The sequence below is a fragment of the Neltuma alba genome, unplaced genomic scaffold, assembly GCF_004799145.2.
Source record: "Neltuma alba isolate B1F8T4 unplaced genomic scaffold, ASM479914v2 tig00013336_pilon, whole genome shotgun sequence".
In the NCBI taxonomy this organism is placed as follows: Eukaryota; Viridiplantae; Streptophyta; class Magnoliopsida; order Fabales; family Fabaceae; genus Neltuma; species Neltuma alba.
Genome location: NW_021637609.1, coordinates 219,291 through 241,991, shown reverse-complemented (window position 1 = coordinate 241,991; position 22,701 = coordinate 219,291). Strand labels below are relative to the sequence as shown.

The following is a 22,701-nucleotide window of genomic DNA, read 5'->3' as shown; positions in this document are numbered from 1 at the left end:
TTAATTGAATCACACCGCGCTCGTTACTTTCTTGGGTTTTAATAAATTGAGCAAACTTTATTGGACCCATCTTGAATCACAAATCGGCTCCTAAGATTTCATGCCTCAGGTCCCGGGACTGTGTCCCTTCCTGATTCGTTTGAAACTTAGAATCACCAACCGGCCAAAAATGATCTCCATATAAATCCAACTGCATGGGGTCTGGAATCCATTGGATTCGTTTGACCCTGGGTAACTCTCCCGTCTCCTCATCCGACTCTCACCGATTGGGGTGAGCCAATACCCGACGCCAAAAATCCATGACTTTCCTCTCTTCCTCGTCTGCAATCTCCATGCACATGGCATGGGGCTTCTAGTTCTGCATCTACCCTTGATAATTGAATCATAGCGGTCTATATTATTCTCCAATTCCTTCTTTCTCTTCAGTTCTTATCTGTTCTAACCTAATGGGCAAAAATCAAGCCTATAAAGCTATGCAGAGAGCCAGGCTGGGCGCCGGCTCTGCCGGCCCGAGGAGGTTGAAGACGGCATGGTCTGCACCCTTTCACTACTTGTAAAATTGTTACATTTCTTCCATCTGAATTTACGGGCATTATTTACTCTTCATAATTTAATCTGGATTACTCATCTCCTATTTATCATTTGCTTTTTATTTAATTTTGTGGCGCTCTACCCTTTTCCGAATTGTCTGTTCTAATTAGTAATGGAATGTGCTTGAATGATTCCCTTGCTGTTCACCTCGCTCCATCATTTTTATGGATTCGATTGCGACTACTGATGAGTTTATTACATTCGTGGCTGCCATTTTCAAGGGTGTAGTGTGCTTATTGTAAGCTGGAAAAAAAGAATCCCGTGTCTTGTCGCTTCTTTCGTCCAATAAGGTCAAAACTTTTGGACGATAGATGACTGCTGTGATGCTTTGCTGGATTACATCGGTCATTCTCGTATCCATAGTGTTGTGGACCTATTGATTCTTCTGACACATTTGGTGATATCAGTTCATTCTAGCTGACCATCCATTCATAATTTTTTTTTTTTTTTCAATAGACTAAACTGCAGTCTGCAGCAACCGTTGTCAAAGTATTGATTTGTTGGAACTGAACAAACAACCAATTATTCGGCTTTTTTATGGATGCTTCTACCGCATATATGCTATCTTGTTGAAGTAAACAACTTTGTATGAGTATTGCCCTTGTAAAACGCCGGGTGAGACTACAGAATTTATTTATAACCAGAAAGCCAAAACATTCAAGAAAGAAATTGTAGTTATAATTGTAATTGTTCTAATGAAGGCACAAGTCTTTGAGAAGACTATTTATAACCCTTTAAATAAGTAATCTCCAAGAAATAACCAAGCCAGTATGATTAAACCTGATAAAGGCTAAGGTGAAAAATTAATATATATATATATATTTACATAGCAATCTATTAGCATTAGAGAAGCAATACTCTCACTCTCTTAATACTATTCCCTCAGTTTCAAAATATAGGTCTTTAAAGGTATCTGCACTCAGGTAAGAAATACAATTAATACATAAGAATATTGACTACATTGGCAAATTTGCCCCTAAAGCTTAATAAATGCTGCTTTGAAGTTGTTGGAGTAAATAGAGGTATAATAGTGAAAATTTTGATAAATGCTGCTTTAAACTTTGAAAAAAGACATATACTATTTAAGCAGATTAAGAAAATTAGTTAAATTAGTTGTTTGTAATAAATATGTATTGTCTTCCTAAAAATACCCTTGCTAATCATTTGTATCAGCTAGAACTACTATTTGATGATGCATTTAATATGTGCAACTATTATAAGGACTACTATAGAAAGAATGATAAATATGAGAGACAAAGTGGATTGGACTCTTATATCTAGGATCAAATTAAAAGTCAAATTAGCTCTTATATTAAGGATTAAGGACAGGAGGTAGTGAAATGTAACAAATAAATTCCTCCAACAAGATGTATTCTGAAATGGAGGGACTAGCAGCCAAGGAGAATTTCCTTCAGTACAACGAAACGGACATTCTGAATTGACCCTATCAACACCTGTGGGCACTTAAAATACTACAAAGGAAATAGTTATTAATTATCATGGAGCATTCATGAATCAAGGGAAGAGTGAAATCGTAGTATCATGAAGCATTCGTGAATGAAGGGAAGGGTGAAATCATAGTAAGTGTTAGTGCTTATTAGTGGTTGTTAAGTGTATTCCCACCACTGCCGCATGCCATTTAACCATTCTCCCCACTATGTTACCTATCCCATTACTCTGGTCCTGGACCACTTTCTCCGATCTTCATATTTTGAACTTACTATATGTCTATGAGGACTTCTTATATTACACTGAGATGACTTGTCCCCAAGTTGAAGATAGGAAATTGAGTTTCAAGTAAATTCCTCAATTGGTCTGTTGATCCATTGTTTTTGAGATGTTTGGGTCCCTGTTGAGAGACCCATGAAACACCATAAACTGCAGTTTACAAGCTCAAATGCAGAAGCAACAAGTAGTTGCTTCTTGATTCTGCAAACATCAATTTAAAGTATGCAAGCCTGAGTTTGCAGAAAGGAGATTCAAACGCTCACAGAGTCTTGCAATTCTTATGGTGTTGTAACATGCAAGCTGGATAGCTGTCATTCACATTCGTTTTTTTGATGAGACAAACCATCTCCTTTCACCGATTTTGTGCCATCTTTTGTTCATATCTTGTGCAGACATATCTACTAAATAGTTCGGAGTCTCTAGTTTTTTATCAATCTTCAACGGCATTGAATGTTTGCAATTGAGTTTTAGAAAAGTGAAAAGATGTATGTATATATGCATATAGGAGGTGCCAGGTATAAATACTTAGGATCTTCATTATAAGATGGATTTTCTAGGGCAAAACAGTAAATTTAAATGATTGAAATTACCCAAAAAAAAGATTACACTCACCAATATCTAACAAAGCAGACAAGCAGCAATACAAACTTAGAAGTGCTGCCTATAGCAGAACAAAAACTACAAAAACAAACAAAACTAGGTTAGCTACTGGGAACCAGTTAATCTCAGCCTATACTATCCCTTTCCTTCACATACTTATAAATTTGCTTAGAGTCCACAACCAAGATCTTAGCTAGAGGGATGAGAGTTGAGAAGTCTCCCTTTCAGGGTGCATTCGTTTTGCGGCTGTTGATGCTACCCAACCAAATACTTCATTTCTTGATAAGCTGCCAAATATAAAATACTCTGGTTAGGACTCCAACGTGTAGAATACTTCCAGGAGGACCCCAGGAAACAAAAAAGGAAAAAAAAAAAAAAAGAGTACAATCATTTTCAAAACCATAATTTCTTCTAGGGGTTTCAAAAACAAAAAAAAAAGAAGAAGCATGCCACAAGCTTCTTTCAACGCAAGAGACTCCATTATTAAAGTTAAATCAACATTCACAGGATCGTCAAAACCATTAAGTACTCCAATGCCACCCATATGATTTTTCATCATGGAAGGCCCCATTCACATTAATTTCCACCTGGTTCACGTCAAGAGTCTTCCACATCAAATTCCCTTTCAAAACTTTATTTGTCTTAATGTCATTCCCCACATTAATCCTATATAAAATGGCGTGTTTATTGATCAGCCATGCACATGAATCCAAAGCATCACCTTCCAAATACATTGGTGCCACATCTACTTTTTATTTCTTTGGTGTTTGAATATGTTGAAAAATTCATTTTGGCTTTAAGGATCCAGTCTCTCAGATCTCCTCTTTCAAAATTTGGAAAATCCATTATGGTGTGAGTAAGCCAATAATGATCCCAACTGCACTGCGCATTATCATAATTATCATTTGGATCATCACCCTGATCATGCGAAGCATGAGTTTGTGCAACATGGCTAGGTTCAGCAACTTTGCCTCTGTAAAGTGCAGAAAGTCTCCTTGTAGGTCTTGTGAAGTGACCGTCAAAGTAGTCATGTTTGCTGCAAGAACATCTAAGGCTTCTGAACACAAGGCTCTAGAGGCTAGTTGCTGTGTAATGGGGTCTGTAGCAGCAATGAAACCATATTGAATTAGAGGATTTTGTACCAAATTGTTAAAGCTTTGGATAAAAATGAGCATTTTTACTGAAATAGCTAACTGCTAGCTGTATAGAAGCAAAAATCTTTTTCTCTAGTGCTAATAGTCAAGGAGAATTTCCTTCAGTTCCATGAAACAAATCAAGTTCTGAGCTGCCCAAAACAATACCTACAGGCACCTATTTATAATGCTACAAATGATATAATAATTAAATTAAATTGTTATAAAACATGCACAAATCAATATTTAGAATCTTTACTTGACAACTTTAAAAATTTAGATCTAGACGAAACTTAACATTTAATTATTTAACAATGTCCTAATTCCCAAATTGAAGTTTTAATCAATACGCATCTTCATCCTACACCATTTTTTCTGGTCAAATAATTCTCCTTGTGAGAGTTAGAATGCTGATGGTCTTTAGAAGAGAATGATTAAGATGGTGAGACTGGTAGTTGTTGTCATTAACCATTAACTCCTTTGACTTATGTATTAGGACATTTTCCCCACTTTGTATGATAGTAATGACGAGAGGTAGAACAGGAATCACATAATTATCAAGAATTGACTCAATATCATCAGAAAACTTTAGTTATATATTAGAAGCGTTTGGCATCTGAGAGCAAGGAGAATAACTTTAATAAAGGAGGGCCAAATGCTTCATCAAGGAAAGAACTGTTCAATTTTGAAAATTGGCGTCATATTCAGACGATAAAACAAGCGTTATTAGTTTGCATGGGGTTCAAGCTTATGTATAAAGCTGTTCCAATAGCACTAGCATACAGAATCTTCTTGGAGTTATTATGATGATCTTAGATGTTAGATTCATAGATGTCTAATTCTGAGCCTTTACGATTAACATTAGCTACAAGTATCACTATTTAATGTAAGCTTGCTTCGAAATGCTAATGTTGATATGAATTGAATGAATACGGTTATCAAAAGTATCAGCATAGCTAGAATTGCCCTGGTAGAGGAATGACATTTGATTGTATCATTAGCTTACTGCAAAATATTTATTGGGGAACAGGATCAAACTAACATTGGAAGTAAAAATATGTAATTAACTGGTATTGTGTGGTTCAAAAGATGCAATTTTTTTTTTTTTGCCGTTTGAGAAGCTGCTAAGATGTGTGGGTTGTAAATTATAAATGTTTGTTTTGACTTGTAATGCAGTACCCTGGGGTTGTTCTGGTAAAGAAAGATCACAAGGAAAAGCCTGTAAATGCATTGGATTTTGGAATTTGGATTAGTACTGTGTCAAATTTATTGCAAACTTATACATTTCAAATGAGCTAATATCATGTTTCAAGTTGCACCTATGCTAACTCTGAAATAAAGGAGAAAATTGAAAAATTGTTTTAGAAAGACGGGAAAGCAATAACCTGGTCTCAGAAGTAGGATTTATTTGTCATCGCCTGAAAGTTGTGATTGCATTGCTCAGCCAGGAAATGAGCAATTTAACTTGGCCTGGCATTGTAAACACACTTTCATAATGAAATTGAAACTTTAGGTGACTGTTTGGCGGAAAATTTGGATTAGAAAGAACGGAAAGAAGAAGCTACCTAGCGTCAGAAATAGGATTTACTTGTTATCACTCGAATATTTTGATTGCATTGCACAGCCAAGAAATGAGCAATTTTTCTTGGATTGACAATTTACGCACACCTTTTCATAATCAAATTGAAGTTTTTGGTGCCTGTTTGTTAGGAAATCTGACAGAACTAATCTTTCTTCTTTTTCTCCTCCTCCTTCTTATTTGTTTTTATAATTTTTAAATGTATTAGTGGAAATGGAGAGCTTTATGATGGTAAATTTTATTGAAGGCAATGCTTCACCCTTCTTCTTTCTGCTTTGTTAGTTTATTTTTCCAGTGCATTGATGGATTAACATGATATGCTTTATACTAGCGTGTTTCTTCTTTTCCCGGACCTTTATTGATGAGGACTGTCGCAGGTGGATGGTTCTTTTCATTCACCAGAGTGGCATGCTGCTCGTTTGGCTAGCCTTAATACCTCCCACACAATTACCTGGGAGGAGTTTAAAAGGAAAAAGAAGGTACCTCTTTTACCATCATAAATAACCTGATTCAACCCCCCCCCCCCCCCCAAAAAAAAAGATTAAAGAAAAGCATTCCAATTTTGCGTACATTACTTGTGCCGATTGATTCTCATTTACCTGGAAAAAAAAAGAAGGAAAATGATGATAGTAGATGTTAGGTAACCTTATATGAGCTGCATTCCTCAAACCGTTATTATTATTTTGTCTTGGTGATTTTTTTTCATTATTTCAATCCCCCCTCGTTCATGGTTTTGATCTTTGCCTTCTTTGATATGTTCTACATTTCATTTTTCATATCTAGTCATTACCATCTCTTTGTTTATCATCTGCTACGTATACCATCATCTTGCTTCTTACTGTAAATTTAGGGGATGGGTGCTCACTCTCTCATTAAACATGTGCCCTCTTATTCATATCAGGCCTTATTTGTGTCTGGACTTTAGTCTCTCTCTTTCCCTAATTTCTTTTTTTTTTTTCAAAGAAAGAGATTCCTTTTTTTTTTTTTGTGGTTACCTAAATGTCACTTATTTTGTTTTAGATGTGATCAAAGTGCATTTATTCTCATAGCGTATTTGGATTCTATTGTGGCATGTCCCCATGCTTCTATATTTGTCCACGCTTTTGTCTCTTGTATGAACGATTGATTCCTCATTTTAGTAGAAAGCTTGGCTTGTGTAAATCTGTAGGGCGTCTTTGCTGAAGACTTCTCATTTCTGGTTATTCAAATCATCTTGGTGGTGTGACATGTATAACGTGGATTGCTTTATTTCTAGCCACTAATTATTTTCCAAAACCTGAGGCATGTTTTCTGCATCAATTTTGTAGGGCAATCTTGCTGTTAATTCCTTGTGCTTCTTCAATATAAATTACATACTCAATTGGTACAAATTTGGTTCATTAGGAAGAAGAAATGAGAAAAGGGGAGTTGGAAGCAGATGCGGATAGGATGATGAGAGAGTACAGAGCTCAACTAGATGCTGAAAGGGCACGCAAGCTTGCCCAAGGAAGAAATCACTCTGCTAGCAAATCTAAACATGGAAAAGGTATGGAGGTTTAACGTGCAGACATTTGGTGTGTTTTCCTGATGCTCTGCTCTATCTTCAGCTTTTAATGGCGATGATTACATGTTATGTACTTTGCAGATAAAAGGTACAAATTTCCAAAGAAGCACAGCAGCAAAAAGAGAAAGGTACTTTGACTCCTAAAGATGCCATCAATTTAAATTTAACTTGTTCACATAAGAACTGGGAAGTCCTGTTCTAATCTGACACTTCATTTTATCATATGACTTGTTGCCTTTTTCGTTTGTGTTTTGAAGACCGTAACTACTGACCATATTTCCTCGTAGTTTCTCATTACCATGATGCATATTGGATTAATTATGGTGTAGGTGTAATTTTTTTATTTTCGACAAAATGAAATATATTAAATGAAATAAGTTTAAAGATTACATATCGTAAGCCAACCAACAGAAAAGGAACTAAAATTCAAAAATCATCTTTAGAAATAACATTAACACTAACGGAAGAGAAATCGTGAATAAGTATGAGAATTTCCTACCAATTGATAGCGAGGGGCTTCTCAGAGTTAGAAGAAATTTGTGTGAACCGTTTTCCAAAACAGTGAATGCCCAGTGCAGAGTTGGTCCCAGAATTTACCAGAGCAGATTGATGAATCCAGAATAAAGATGCTCTGAGGCATTTAGAGTGAAAGTTAAGGCCTGCAAATGTTATATTTTTTAAGGCTTGCTTGTGAATTGATTTGAATTTGTCATACATCTCGTGTCATTTAGGTCTGCTTTGGAGGTTCTGATTATTTTGTTGTTTAGATCTAAGAAAAGACTAAAAAATAAAATAAAATTGTATCTGATGCTTTGTCTCTTTTCCTTTAAAATGTCTTCTCTATTTTTTCCTCTGACTGGGGTGGGAGTGGTAGTTGGCTTTCTACCAAACCTTGTACTTCCTCACTGACACTCGTTCTGTTGCCAATAGGCGTGCTAGTTATTGCATTACGTTTCTTCAGGTAGCCCTGTTGGGAAAATTCAAACTGGATTTTAAATGTTATTGTCACTTCATAGCAAGTTGTTGAGAACTTTGCAAAATAATTGGCGGTCAAAGTTTGGCGGCAAATGTATTCAGCTTATATTGCTTTTTTTTGTTTTTTCGGTTTTAATTGATCAATAATCAAATCCAATTTCGTTGCCTTTTTGATGAATCGCTTAATGAATACTTGTTCGAATGATCCAAACGATGTTGGGCAGTAATTTGTGTTGTTCATATTCTGTTGGATGCATGCTCATTTCCCCTGCTACTGTTACAGCATTCGAGAAGGTCTTCTGAATCTAGTTCTTCTGGATCATCTTCATATTCTTCTAGTAGTGATGATGAGAGAGCATCGAGAAGATCTAAGTCCACTTCTAAGAGGTCAAAGAAGGAGAAGAAGCACAAGTCAAGAAGCAAGGTTGCGGATGATGAAAATGAAGACGCAGATGGTCCAGTTCCCCTTTCAAGATTCTTTGGAAACATCAAGAGCTAATATAGTGATATCATATACCTGGCTGTGTACCGAAGATCTAATTTTACTTTCATTTTTTTGTTTGTGTTAGAATGTGAATTCTGATCAGCGTTAGTTTCGTATAGTCTATGTGTACGTTCTTTACAGGAATTTAATTTTGTATGGCGTATTTATGTTTTAGAAGGATCATTGTCTGGGTTTATCCGAGCGACGGGGGACATCTTGAGTTGGACAATAATCATTTGAAATTGCCTGGCAATGAATTATTTTTCTTTGGGAATTGGGAGGCGTCTCCACTGTTTGACCAGTGATGAGAAAATCGGATCGGACAGGACGGTCGGACCGTTCTGGCTGTCAACCAGTGTGTTCAACGGTTTGGTTCACATGATTAGACTGTTTATATAGTTAGACCATTTTCAACCGTTCAGAACCGGTATTTGAGTCGGAAACCGGGGCAGGGATAGCAAAACCGGATGGTCTGAACAATAAAAAAAGTTGAAGAAGATGACGAAGAAAGCGGGGTAGAAGAAGAAAGAAAAAATCCAAAAAAAAATAACAGAGAAAATAGAGGTCAAATTTGAGCAAATAACTAACTCAGATGTATTTCAATCACAAACTGAAATCTATCTTTGGAACGATATGATAATCACAAAATGAAAAACCTGCATAAACACCAGTGGCGACAGACAGAAACACAGAAAGTTGAATGGCCACGACTTCAATCACAAAGATAAGGTTACAACTTACAAGAGTGAACTTCTTCTCTCACCACGTGGGTGCCTTTGATTTGATTTTAAAAACCAAAACGGAGCAAAAATAAAACTTCGGTCAAAGGCTCAAAGCCTCAAAGCATTAAGAGCTGTAAAAATAATTTAATATTATTAAATAAATTATTTTCTGCCTCCTAATAATTAAGTCTACGCTATTTTCTAAACAAATTAAGAAATATATATTAAATGTTTTATAATTTTTTTCTTAATAAAGCTTACAGAATAATTTATAATTAAATTTTATATAGTATAAATTAAATTTTTATGCATCTAATTTTATTCTTTTGTTTATAAAATTTTTTTAGATATTAATTTATTGCTTATTGTGCTCATAATTTGACATATTTGTTGTGCTATTTAGAATTTAATATTATATTCCTTATTCATATATTATCATATATGTATATAATATTATTTTTTAATTTAATTATTACATTAACGGTTCGACTGACGGTTCGATCGGTTGAATCGTAAAAACCGTGACCCGCTGATTTTTCCGGTTCAATCTTCGATCCGGCTTTTAAAACAGTAGTTTTGACATGTTAGGTGCCCTGTTGAGAAACCCAAGAAACGTCCCAAGCTGGAGTTTGCGAGCTCAACTTTTAGATTCTGCAAACATCAGTTTGAAGGGCGCAAACTTGAGTTTGCAGAGAAGTGATTCAAACATTGCATGCCATTCTCATGGTTTTGGAGCAGCCTAGCTGGATCGCCGTCATACTCATATCACCATTCGTTGTATTCGCAAGTCAAACAATGCTCTTTCACCGATTTTGTGCGATTGTGAAAACATAACGCCCACGAGGTCTCTACTTACTGTTAATACTCAAGGGCACAAACAACAGCAGAGTACACCTAGCTCTAGTCATCAAGTTCCGCCTTTTGCTTGGAAGATGGTGGATGCTAAGGATGAAAACACTGTTTTCCATGTACAATAACTTTAATAAATGGTTGGCCAAGTTCTTATCCTCTATCACCTACCAATCTCTATGCATAACTAATTTAATGTTATCGATAATATTTTCTAAGGAGTAGTTACCATTACAACCTTCCAAAATTAAATTGATGGCTTCAATACAATCATAATAAACGACAATTTTTCAAAAATTTCTTGTCCAACACAAGTTTAGATCATTGAGGTCCCGAGAATCTGAACAATGGTAGGAGGGACAGCCTTGTGTTTATAGCTACGTCCACATACCCAATTATTGTCATTATACCACTTCCAATCTTTAATATAATAGTAATACTTAGTTTGATTTTCAATTTGGTCTTAAATATACAACCTTAATATAAACCCAGTAGTTAAATATCCGTCAACTGAGTTTTAATTGACTCGGGCAGGCTTGGATCACAATCGTGTTTATAAGTTTGATTTTTTTTACTTGAAAATCTTGTTAGAGCACCGCTTACGTTATTGATATTCTCTTTTGAGTTGCTAGTTTGATGTTGATTAGATTTTAGTTTTCAAGTTTTACTGGCATTGTTTGATTAAAAAAATGGTTAATTTTTTGGGCCAAAACAATAAATTTCGATGGTAAAAAAAAATTCCATTCACCAGTGTCAAACAAATAGTTTTTTCATATGTACACCAGAAAACATTTTTTTTCATGTCATGCGCTGATGTCTTTGTCTCCTTTTTCCTGTGGGAAACGCTAAAGTTAAGGGTAAATTTTTATAAAAACACAAATAAAAGAAACAAACAAAACAATCAAAACAGGAAAACAAACCAGAACAAAAACTGCAAAAACAAACAAAAATGAAGTGTTTATTACTGGTCATGGATAGATCACCCAGGTTCGGGTCCATAAGCAGTAATAATTGCCCTATGAAGACATGTTTTCGCTACAGCTCCGGTGGGTTCCCTTAACCAAGCCATTGCCTATGAGTCGGTGGCTCAGGAAAAAAAGTGATTTTGATACATTAATCATAAGCCAACAGTAACTCGAAGTAGTTTTCTTCCCCTAAAAATAGTCATTTCTTACAAATATGTAAATAATGATTGTTATTTTTTATTCGAGACAAGATGACATTGAGCAAAAAAAAACTTTACAAATTAAATATTGTTAGAATACTATTATGAAAACCAAAAAACTTAAGAAAATAAGATAAAGAAATTGTCTTGACGCCACTGAAAAAAAAAAAGCCATAAAACAACGCTAATATTTCCTGTCAAGTGAAAAACAAGGGATAGGAGGACTGAGCAAGAATATGATCCGCTTCTATCAATCCAAACTTATAATCTAGAATAATAAGACTTCCAGACATTTGGAAGGGAAAGTAGGACCTCCAAAGTCACTTTTTCTCTTTTTTTTAAAAGTTAAATAGAAGGAGGTAATTGTACTCTTTTACCATTTTTAAAAAAATGAATTTAACATTTCAACTTAAGTTTTTAACAATTTCAATTCAATTTGTTATTTTGATTTGGAATAACGAAAATTTCCACCCTTAAATTTGCTTCAACCATCCGTTCAATTCCTAGAATTTAATTTTTATCAGTGACATTTTAATAGCCGATTGCATGAAAAGAAAATTACATGTAATCTTGATATAAAAAATTATTTAGATATTTAGTTGGGTTTGGGTAATATAAAGAGATTACTTTTTATCTTTTAGAAAAATCTTCCTAAATAAAATGGCTGTTTCACATTTAGCTTACCAAAATCACTTTTTCTATTTTTTTTTTCCCAAGAGGTTTATCTATTTAAAAGTTAAATAGAAGGAGGTAATTGTACTGTTTACCTTTTGTTAAAAAATGAATTTAACATTTCAACTTAAGTTTTTAATGCCAAACAAACTCGTTTAGTTACATAACATTGTATTCTCACCCATTACACTTTATTATATTTCTACTAATTCTACAAACCAATGGCTATGAAGTTTCATAATTATACATAAATAGTATTTATAATTTTGAAGAAACATATTTCTAAACACACATAAGCTAACCATTAACTTAAGAATGATAATATTTTCATGAATGGTAAGAAAATTATTACTTCAATAAAATCGAATAAAAATATTAAAGCAGAAGTGCATATTGAATTTTTTAAAAAATTTTACATAAGATTTTATTTAAATTTTTTAATTTTATAGTGTCTTTAAAATTTCCAACTTCGACATCGTGTATAAAAATTTTGACATTGAAATTTTAAATATTAATAAAATATTTTTTAGGGAAACTCTCCTAACAAAATACTTTTAAATGTCTCAAATTTGATTTTTTTTCTAAATAGCAATATGTTTTACAAAATTTTGGGTAAAGAATATTAAGATTAATGGACTGAAAAGATATTTTTTTAAATAAACTAAAATTTTATATAAACTTAAATATCCACAACGGAGTAAAAAAAAAAATTCATTACCCATTTTCATTTCGTTAACCCATGCGGCGGTACTGCCAGGTTTCCTTGCAGTCGCACTCCAGAAATTTCACAATCCCTAGCTCCCCCGATATTTCATTCAACTCGAGGTTCCATCGTTGCCGTCTCCGGCCTCCTTTCTGTTTCGTCGTTATCGGTGGCTTTGGCATCTCCTTTTTTTCTCTTTCGCCGGTGTGCGTATACCCTTCTACCTTCGTACTACTCTGCGAAAAAGAAGCAGGTAATCGCTAGTGTATATATCTTTGGCATTTCTTTCCCTTCGAGTGAAGTCTTCTGCGAAATATAGAGAACGAACAACTAATATAGAAGAATATAACATAACTCTGCTCGAACAGGAAGAACTAATATAGAATGAAGATGGCCGAATTATGTACGCCCAGCTTTGATTATGTGAAAAGATGTAATTTCGTGTACATGGAAGATATGGAAGACGCTACTGATTGTGCTTGTGAGCTCTGCTACTGTACGAGTCTTTGATGGCCGACTAGTGTATTAGCATATCTTGTATTTTTGTTCTTCGATTGCCAGATACTGTATTGGCATATTTTGCGGGATCCTTTGATGGCTGAATATCTTATTTGGTGCTATGAATTATTTCCCACTGATCTGTAAAGTTTTTTAATTGTTGTTGTTAAGTGGCATGCTGATTGAATGCTCTATCAATTATTTGCTGTTGTAATTGCTGCTGAAAATTGTTTCTCTGAATTATTTTTGTGATTGCATGTTTGTGGTGGATGAATGTTCACACACACGCACGCACGCGCACGCGCACACACACGTTTTTGGATGAATGTTGTGTAGCTTTGCTTTATAATTATGTATGAATATTGCTTTCTTCTAGATGGTTATTTTTTCCCTTTATTGGGATTTAATTGTTATTTTTATGATTGTGGACGACTATTTTTATCATTTTTAATATAATATTTTGAAATATGTAAATTATATTAATTTAATCATGACTAATTTGATGACAGATAAAGTATATGATTTGACCCTTGAATCTTGAACTAGTCCCTCATTATTTTATTTTTTTTAAGTGCCTTGCTTGATGTTGATTTTATGTATGCTGTTCATTAGCTGGGCTTGTAACGTGTTTCCTATTTGTGATAGAGATGACACCTTCCTGCTCTTTCACGAGTTACTTCTAAGATTGAGCATGCTTGAAATGAAAACCTAAAGAGGCTTCAGATCTTCCTGCTCTTTATATTAGTTGTTTCTTTTTCTATGTTACTTTTATTTTGATTTGTTTAGCGCAGTTTTCTGTCGACTGTTCATTTATTAGGACATGGCTGCTTCCCTACATATTCTATCATTCTGACGTTATACATCATTCTGTGATCCTGTTCTCGGTGTTTCTTTCTGCAAGAAATGATCCTTTGCAGGCATGACCTTTGTCTGATATGTGAGATTCCTGTTTGGTTCACAAGCTGTTAATCGACTCTTTAAGTTTGTTTTCGTCTCTTTACGAGGGGATTTGGGTGAGGAAGGCTTTTAAAGAAGTTATCATTTTTCTATCAAATGCAGTACCTTAGAACGACCTTTCTGGTGATAATTGGGTGTCTCTTAATACTTTAGAGTTGTTTCACCTAATTCTTTCCAAATGTTGGAGAAGAAAACCTTGCAATTTGCATTTTATGGGATCCTCTGGTTTGTATTTGCATCTGATATGCAAAGATGTTGTTCAGCTGATCTGCAGCATTGCTTGTCTATTAAGTTCAAGGGCTTTGGGAACAATAAGAAGCATAAAGTCCTTTAGTACTATGCATTTTTTTTCCCCAAGTTTGTGGTTTCTATTTGAGGATTAGGCGAGAGAATAATTCTGTTTTATTGAATAATTCTGAAGTAGAATGGTACAGAATATATAAAGCTAGGCTACGGTAAAAGATAAATGACTAAATGATAAAAAGAATCTATCATAATCTATCCTAATCAGGCTAGAATCTCAATCTGACTAATAAACTAAAAATACAATGATAGAAATAGATGAAACACAGCTTATTGGGCTTGGGCTTTATCTTCCAACACTCCCCCTCAAGCTGGTGAGTAGATGTCGATCATTCCCAGCTTGCTTCTATGTCCCTCAAATGAGTCTCTGGGTAGCGGCTTAGTAAACAAATCTGCTACTTGATTCTTGGTTCGAATGTGAGATAAATCAATGATACCACCTTCTATTTTTTCCCTTATAAAGTGTCTATCAATTTCAACATGTTTTGTTCTATCATGGTACACTGGATTTAGAGCCATTTCTATAGCTGATTTACTGTCACTCCAGAGTTTTATTGGCCCATTATGCATCAGTCTCAGCTCTTTTAGAACTCTAATTATCCAGATTCCTTCACAAACCCCAAGAGCCAGTGCCCTTAGTTCTGCCTCGGCACTGCTTCTGGAAACTACTGGTTGTTTCTTGCTTCTCCAGGTTACCAGATTTCCCCATAAGTAAGTAATGTATCCAGTAGTGGACCTCCTATCTAGTAAGGACCGCCCATGATCAGCATCCGTGTAGATTTCTACCCCCCTGGACTCTCCTTTCTTGAAGAATAAACCTTTTCCTGGATTCGTCTTCAAATATTTCAAAATTCTGTACACTGCTTCCATATGCTGTTCTTGCGGTTGATTCATAAACTGGCTTACAACTCCCACAGCATAACTTATATCTGGTCGTGTATGAGCCAGGTAAATAAGCTTTCCTACCAACCGTTGGTATCTTCCAGTGTCAACCGGTGTACCATCTTTCTTGTATTCCAGATTGCAATCTGTCTCCATAGGAGTTTCTGCAGGTTTAGCTCCAAGCATTCCTGTTTCTTGCAACAAATCTAGTGTGTACTTTCTCTGAGAAACATTTATTCCTTGTTTGGTTCTACTAATCTCCATCCCAAGGAAATACCTCATCTGTCCCAGATCTTTCATCTCGAACTCAGCTGCCAATGATTTCTTTAACTTACTTACGGCACTTTCATCGTTTCCTGTAATCACAATATCGTCTACATACACTATTAGGATAGTGATTTGATCACCAGCATGTTTTACAAAGAGCGTATGATCTGATTGCCCTTGTGAGTATCCCATCTTCTTCATTGTTGCTGAGAATCTTCCGAACCAAGCTCTAGGGGATTGTTTCAGTCCGTATAATGATTTCTGGAGTTTGCAGACCTTTGAGCAATTTGTTGAATTCTGGAGGCCAGCAGGTATCTTCATATATACTTCTTCTTTAAGATCTCCATTTAGGAAGGCATTTTTCACATCTAACTGATAAAGTGGCCAGTCTAAATTTGTTGCTACTGATAAGAGGACCTTAATGGTGTTGAGCTTTGCTACCGGGGCAAAGGTTTCTTGATAGTCAACCCCATATGTTTGTGTATATCCTTGTGCCACAAGTCTTGCTTTATATTTGTTTATGCTTCCGTCTGGATTGTACTTGATGGTAAAAACCCACCGACATCCCACAGTCTTCTTTCCTGAGGGTAAATTAGTGATTTTCCACGTTTCATTCTGTTTTAATGCTTCCAACTCTTCATTGATAGCCTGTTTCCAATTAGAGTTACCCATAGCTTCTTGAAATGTCTTGGGTACTCTTTCACTGGACAAGTTTGCTACAAACGTCTGCATTCTAGAAGATAATTTGTCATAGGAAACAAATTTACTGATAGGATGTTGAGTACAGGATCTTACCCCTTTTCTGAGAGCAATTGGCCACCCAAGTTCTTCAGGATCTAACATTGGATTGGAGACTTGGTTATGCCTCGGAATGTGAGAGACTCTATTATTCTGCTGCTCTTTTGAATCGACTTGTTCATTATCTGATTCAGTATTACACTCCTGGTCCATCCCTGTGCTCACCTCAACACCATTTTCCACATTTTGTTCAGTAGAGGAGGCTTGTGGGTTTGGATTTTCAGGTTCGGGTTGAGTAGAGGAATGTAGGTTTTCAGATTCAGGTACGGCTAGGTTTGGTTCAGGGTGGTTGTCTAGGCCTGTTTGAACTAGGGTACCCAAAGTTAGCCATTCTTCTGTGTCATAATTCTCCCCCTGAATGGGCAATTTGGGATAGTAGGCATCTTCTTCTGAAAACACAGCATTCTTAGTGACATAAACTCTCTTTGTTGTAGGGCAATAACACTTATATCCTTTTTGGGTAGGGGAGTACCCAAGAAAAATACATTTTAGAGCTCTTGAATCAAGTTTGTTTCCATCATCTCAATGTATGTACATGAGGTTTGGTGGTGGATTCCTTGCTGATCAAGAAATTCCTTCAAGGTTGTGCTGAGGTACTCTCTTGCGTTGTCACTTCTTAATATCTTGATTGTTCTTTGGAACTGAGTTTGTACGAATGTGTGGAAACTTCTGAATATGTTGAAAATTTCTGATTTTTCTTTCATTAGGTATACCCAAGTCACTCGTGTGTGGTCATCAATAAAAGTAACAAACCACCTAGCATTAGAGGTTGATTTAACTCTTGCGGGTCCCCAGACATCACTATGTATCAAGGTGAAGGGTGCTGTTGGTTTATAGGGTTGTATGGGGTAAGAAGTTCGTGTTTGTTTTGCAAGTCGGCAGGTTTCACAGAGAAAAGGAACTGAACTTTTATTCAATAAATCTGGAAATAAATGTTTCATGTAATCAAAACTGGGATGGCCTATTCTAGAGTGCCATAATAATACATCCTTATTTGAAGAATTTGAACTAAACAACGCCTTGCCCACTTGTTTATTGGTGATCCTAGAGCCTTCAAGATAATAGAGTCCGTCCCATTCTTTAGCAATACCAATCCTCCTCCTCGTTGTCAAATCCTGAAAAACGCAATCGGTATCATCAAAAAATACTCTACAGTGATGATTTTTAGTTATTTTACTCACTGATAGCAAATTACATGCAAGTGCCGGGACTAATAGAACATTTTTCAATTCTAAGTTATCTGAGATCTCAACACTTCCAACACCACATACTTTGGAAAAAATTCCATTAGCAACTTTCACCTTAAGATTCTCATCATAACAATACTTTAGGATTTTGAACAAAGTTTTATTACCTGTCATATGATCTGTAGCTCCAGAGTCAACAATCCAAGTGTTATCACTTGTTACCATGGCGTTTAAAGCTATAATGGAATTACCTGACTTTACCAGATTTGCTTTAGGGTTGGTGGTTGAGTTGTTATGTTTCTCTAGAATTCGTTTGAGCACTTGTAACTCTTCTCGGCTAAGAGTTTCCCCATTCTCTTCATTCTCGCTAGTCGCAGCAACATACCCCCTACTCTCTGGTCTTCGTTTTTGCTTTAGATTTGCTGGCTTGCCGTGTAATTTCCAGCATATGTCCCTAGTATGACCATTTTTGTTGCAATGATCACACCATCCTTTGGAGTTCTTCTTTCCTCTCTGTTCTGGTCCGTTGTTGCTCTGTATTGTCAACGCCGAACTCTCAGAGGGTGTAGATACACTTAGGGTAAGCTGCTTTCTGCTTTCTTCACACCTAACCATGTTGAAAGTTTCAAATAGTGATGGCAACGATTTCATACCCATAATTCTTCCTCTCACATCATCAAACACGTCAATGAGACCGAGTAAGAACTCATAGGTTCTTTCTTTTTCGACCAGTTCCCTATATAACTGGGCATCACTGCTACACTTCCATTCATGGACATCGAACATGTCCAACTGCTGCCACAGGCGTGTGAGAGCAGTATAATATTGTGTCACCGTCATGCTTCCTTGTTTCATCTCTCTTTGCAATTTTTTGATTTGAAACAGAGCAGCAGTGTTCTCCATAGCAGAGTATGTTCGTTTTGCAGCATCCCATATCTCCTTTGCTGTCTTAGCAAGTAAATAGCCTTCACTAATGTCTGTCGTCATGGAATTACATAACCAGGTCATTACTAGATTGTTTTCAGCAAACCAAGTGTCATACTTCGGGTCATCTGGACTTGGTTGCGGAGCCTCCCCAGTTATATATTTTTCCTTTCTTCTGCCTCGTAGGTACATAAGGACGCTTTGAGACCATTGTAAATAATTACTTCCGTTCAACTTGTGAGAGATCAGCATCTGCTGCGTTTCTGTGACCATTCCAGATTCTATTCCCGTAGGGGAAGAAGAGGTAGTCGAAACTGACCCAGAAGAAGAATGAGACGGTGCTGTACCTGCTGTTAATGCTGAAGGAGATCGACTCATTGATCCAAACAGAGGCGGAAACTTTCCATCCATCTTACGACGGTCTTCGTTCGCGTCAGGTTCACAAATCTGGTCGGTCTTATTGGCTGTCTTTGGTGCCGAATTACTCGATTAGGAGTGTGGCATCATGCGACTAGTTACCCTGACCTTAGTCGCTGTCTTGTATGCGGCCGAATCACCCAATTGTGGGCGTGACTGTATGCGACCAGCGAAGACGGTCTTAGTCGTGCTGAACGCGGCGACTTTCACTCTCTCTCTCTCGCTGGTCTTAGTCGCGCTGAAGGTGGCGACTTCCACTCTCTCTCACGCCGGTAGTCGGTCTTAGTCGTGCTGGACGCAGCGACTTCCACTCTCTCTCACGCCGGTAGTCGGTCTTAGTCGTGCTGGACGCAGCGACTTTCACTCTCTCGGTTGTTCTGCTCTGATACCATGAGGATTAGGCGAGAGAATAATTCTGTTTTATTGAATAATTCTGAAGTAGAATGGTACAGAATATATAAAGCTAGGCTACGGTAAAAGATAAATGACTAAATGATAAAAAGAATCTATCATAATCTATCCTAATCAGGCTAGAATCTCAATCTGACTAATAAACTAAAAATACAATGATAGAAATAGATGAAACACAGCTTATTGGGCTTGGGCTTTATCTTCCAACACTATTAGTAGAATAGAATTTTAGAGTCTATAGTCTGAAGTTTCTTTCACCATCCTGGGTAGATAATTATTTTTTGGCTTCTTTATCAAGTGCTGGAATTTCTTTTTTTTTAAAATCCTAAACTTATTAGTTTTGCAATGCTTTTACGTTTTTCTATTGATTCAAGGTTTTATTTCTGGTTGGGTAATATCTTATTCTTTTCTCTTCGATAAAACCACTTCCTTTATTGACAAACAAGAAGAACAAGAACAATGATGACATTGGAAATTGAAGGCCTGAAGAATTAAATCAATTGTCCAAGGATGACATTGTAGCCTTATTGTTTTGGTGTTAGTACTATTTAATGAAAAAAATATTTTTTAACCAGCATGTGTTCTATGCATTCGCACATAGCAGTGATAGCACGAGATGAGCTCCACTGTTTATTGTTTATTAACGATGTGGCTCCCCTATTTTTGATATTTTAATATATTGCTGATTATTTTGATTTTTATTTTCAGCATTTAACAACCGGAGCTTATACAATTAGTGGCTAGTTATCTTCAATTCTAACGAAAGGACAGCATGCAAGTTGTTCCAGCTGAAGGTGAAAATGCATTGTTACCTGTTGGTTCAAGGCCAATGGAGTGGTCTACTGTCCCATATAGGGCTCCACAAGCCCCTGGGCCAAATGGAAAGATGCGGACATCAAGTTTGGACTCACCAATCATGTTGCTGACAGGTCATCACAGTGCTATATACACCATGAAGTTCAACTCAGCAGGAACAGTGATTGCATCTGGATCTCATGACAGAGAAATTTTCCTCTGGAATGTACATGGGGATTGCAAAAACTTCATCGTATTAAAAGGTCACAAAAACGCTGTTCTAGATCTTCATTGGACTACAGATGGGACTCAGATAGTGTCAGCCAGCCCTGACAAAACTCTGAGGGCATGGGATGTGGAAACAGGAAAACAAATAAAAAAGATGGCTGAACATCTGTCATACGTGAATTCATGTTGCCCTTCTCGGAGGGGGCCGCCTCTTGTTGTCAGTGGTTCTGATGATGGGACTGCTAAGCTGTGGGATATGCGGCAAAGGGGTTCCATCCAGACATTTCCAGATAAATACCAAATTACAGCTGTCAGTTTCTCCGATGCATCAGATAAGGTATTCACCGGTGGTATTGATAATGATGTCAAAGTTTGGGATTTGCGTAAAGGTGAGGTAGTAATGACACTTCAGGGTCATCAAGATATGATAACTGGCATGCAATTGAGTCCTGATGGTTCCTATCTTCTTACGAATGGCATGGATTGCAAGCTTTGCATATGGGATATGCGCCCTTATGCCCCTCAAAATCGCTGCGTGAAGGTATTGGAAGGGCACCAACACAACTTTGAAAAGAACTTGTTGAAATGCAGCTGGTCACCCGATGGAAGCAAGGTCACAGCTGGTAGCTCAGATCGAATGGTCTACATATGGGATACCACTACACGACGCATCTTGTACAAGCTTCCTGGCCATACTGGATCTGTTAATGAGTGTGTATTTCATCCAAATGAACCTATTGTCGGGTCTTGCAGCAGTGATAAGCAGATTTATCTGGGGGAGATCTGAGGCTTTGACAACCGTAGGCAAGAGTTCTACTTGTATGTGCCTGGTGGGTTGGAGATGCTGGGTTACGTGTTTTGGGGAGATCTGGGTCGCTTGGTCAATTTAGTGACTGTAATATTCTGGCGCAGTATTTTCGCTCCTCGTTTTGTTGCAGAACATGTTATCTAAGATTTAGCATCTATGGGTAAGGTGTCATCGACACTGAACTTCAGGGGCTTATGTTTTGATCTGATGGTGATATCCTTATCCCTCTGAAATAGTGTTCCGAGGTGATGTAAGAACTAAGAATTATCCATTGTTATCAAATTCGTGAGTTAACTTTTGAGTTTAATATTTTTATATTTTCAGCTTATAAAATTATGTTAAGTTGTTGTTCGTTGTAAACTGGTTGAATTTACTAGTTTACTTAACGAATTTATTGTTTTTACGTTTTTAACTTACAAAATTACGGGAGTGTTTGGATGAGGCAAAACCATGGTTTGCAGAATAGCTTCTGGAGAATAGATTCTGGAGAGAATAGATTTTGAAAGAATAGATTTTCTGGAAAAGTAATTTTGATAAAGTGAGAGTGTTTGAATAATTATTGTCAGAAGTGCTTTTTGATATGTAGAAATTACTAAAAAGGACATAAGTTTAAATGATAATTATATATAATATATATTTCATAATATATGTTTATTTGAAGTAATAAATTTATTAATAATATATATTTTGGCAACATAATAAATATGGCATAAATAATATAAATAATAAGAAATTAGTGTGTATATATATTAATAAAATAAATAAATATGTTTTTAAAAAAATGATTTATTTTGCCAAATAATTGTACCCCTTGAGTTGATGAGTACCCCCTGCGTGCTTGTTCCCTCCGTAGCCAATAATTGTCCCTCCTCATAATTGTCCCTCTTCAGAAGCTGCGCCCTGCCTGCTTATCTGAAACTAAGGTTTTGTTAGGCAAAACCAAGGTTTTGTCCAAAACCTTGGTTTTAAAAAAAATGGGGGTGTTTGGCAAAAAAGCCAAACACCCCCTACATCAACTTACTCTTAAAATTATGCTAAATTTTTAGATTATATTTAGTAATTTTATATGTGAATTTTATAGAAAATTTTTTTTTGAATACGGTAAATTATGAGTATTAATGGATTTAATTTCAATTACATTTTAATTATTTAATTATATATTTTTAATATCAATTTATTAATAAAAATAAATTTTTATGAGTTATAATTTGAGTTTATATCCTTATCACGAGTTTGTTTAAATTTGTGAGTTTTTCGACTTTGAAATTATGATTGTGTCAAAATGGAGGATTATGAAGGTGATGGATATCTTTTAAGATTGTTTAGTATGAGGAACTCGTCGAATTATGTGGTTTGGAATATGAAAGTATCCAATTTGAGTTAATACTACTTCCGGTCCTTAATATAATCTCTTATTTGATTTTTATTTTAGTCTTAAATATAAGATCTTAATCTACTTTGTTTCTCGTATTCATGTATTTT

General features: G+C 35.9%; 2 protein-coding genes across 3 annotated transcripts; both read left to right on the top strand.

Annotated features, from left to right (window-relative positions):
- Positions 1–446: 446 nt before the first annotated feature.
- Positions 447–8,907, top strand: LOC114736461 (pre-mRNA-processing factor 40 homolog A-like). Its single transcript, XM_028924298.1, is given in 6 exon segments — positions 447–504; positions 507–532; positions 6,009–6,110; positions 7,015–7,156; positions 7,256–7,302; positions 8,433–8,907. Coding segments are annotated over 6 exon segments (591 nt in total). The 3' UTR covers positions 8,649–8,907.
- A 3,881-nt stretch (positions 8,908–12,788) lies between these two features.
- Positions 12,789–21,528, top strand: LOC114736456 (U5 small nuclear ribonucleoprotein 40 kDa protein). 2 transcript variants are annotated; one of them, XM_028924293.1, is made up of 3 exons: positions 12,789–12,997; positions 14,060–14,179; positions 20,097–21,528. In XM_028924293.1, the coding sequence occupies exon 3, from the start codon at positions 20,161–20,163 to the stop codon at positions 21,196–21,198; it is 1,038 nt and encodes a 345-aa protein (XP_028780126.1). In that variant the 5' UTR covers positions 12,789–12,997; positions 14,060–14,179; positions 20,097–20,160; the 3' UTR covers positions 21,199–21,528. The 2 variants fall into 2 exon arrangements, with proteins under 2 accessions (XP_028780126.1, XP_028780125.1); XM_028924292.1 differs by lacking the exon at positions 14,060–14,179 and having other exon boundaries at positions 12,790–12,997.
- The last annotated feature ends 1,173 nt before the right edge of the window (positions 21,529–22,701 follow it).

Coding starts and splice junctions, on each gene's coding strand:
- LOC114736456 (XM_028924293.1), top strand. CDS start 20,161: ATGCAAGTTGTTCCAGCTGAAGGTGAAAATGCATTGTTACCTGTTGGT.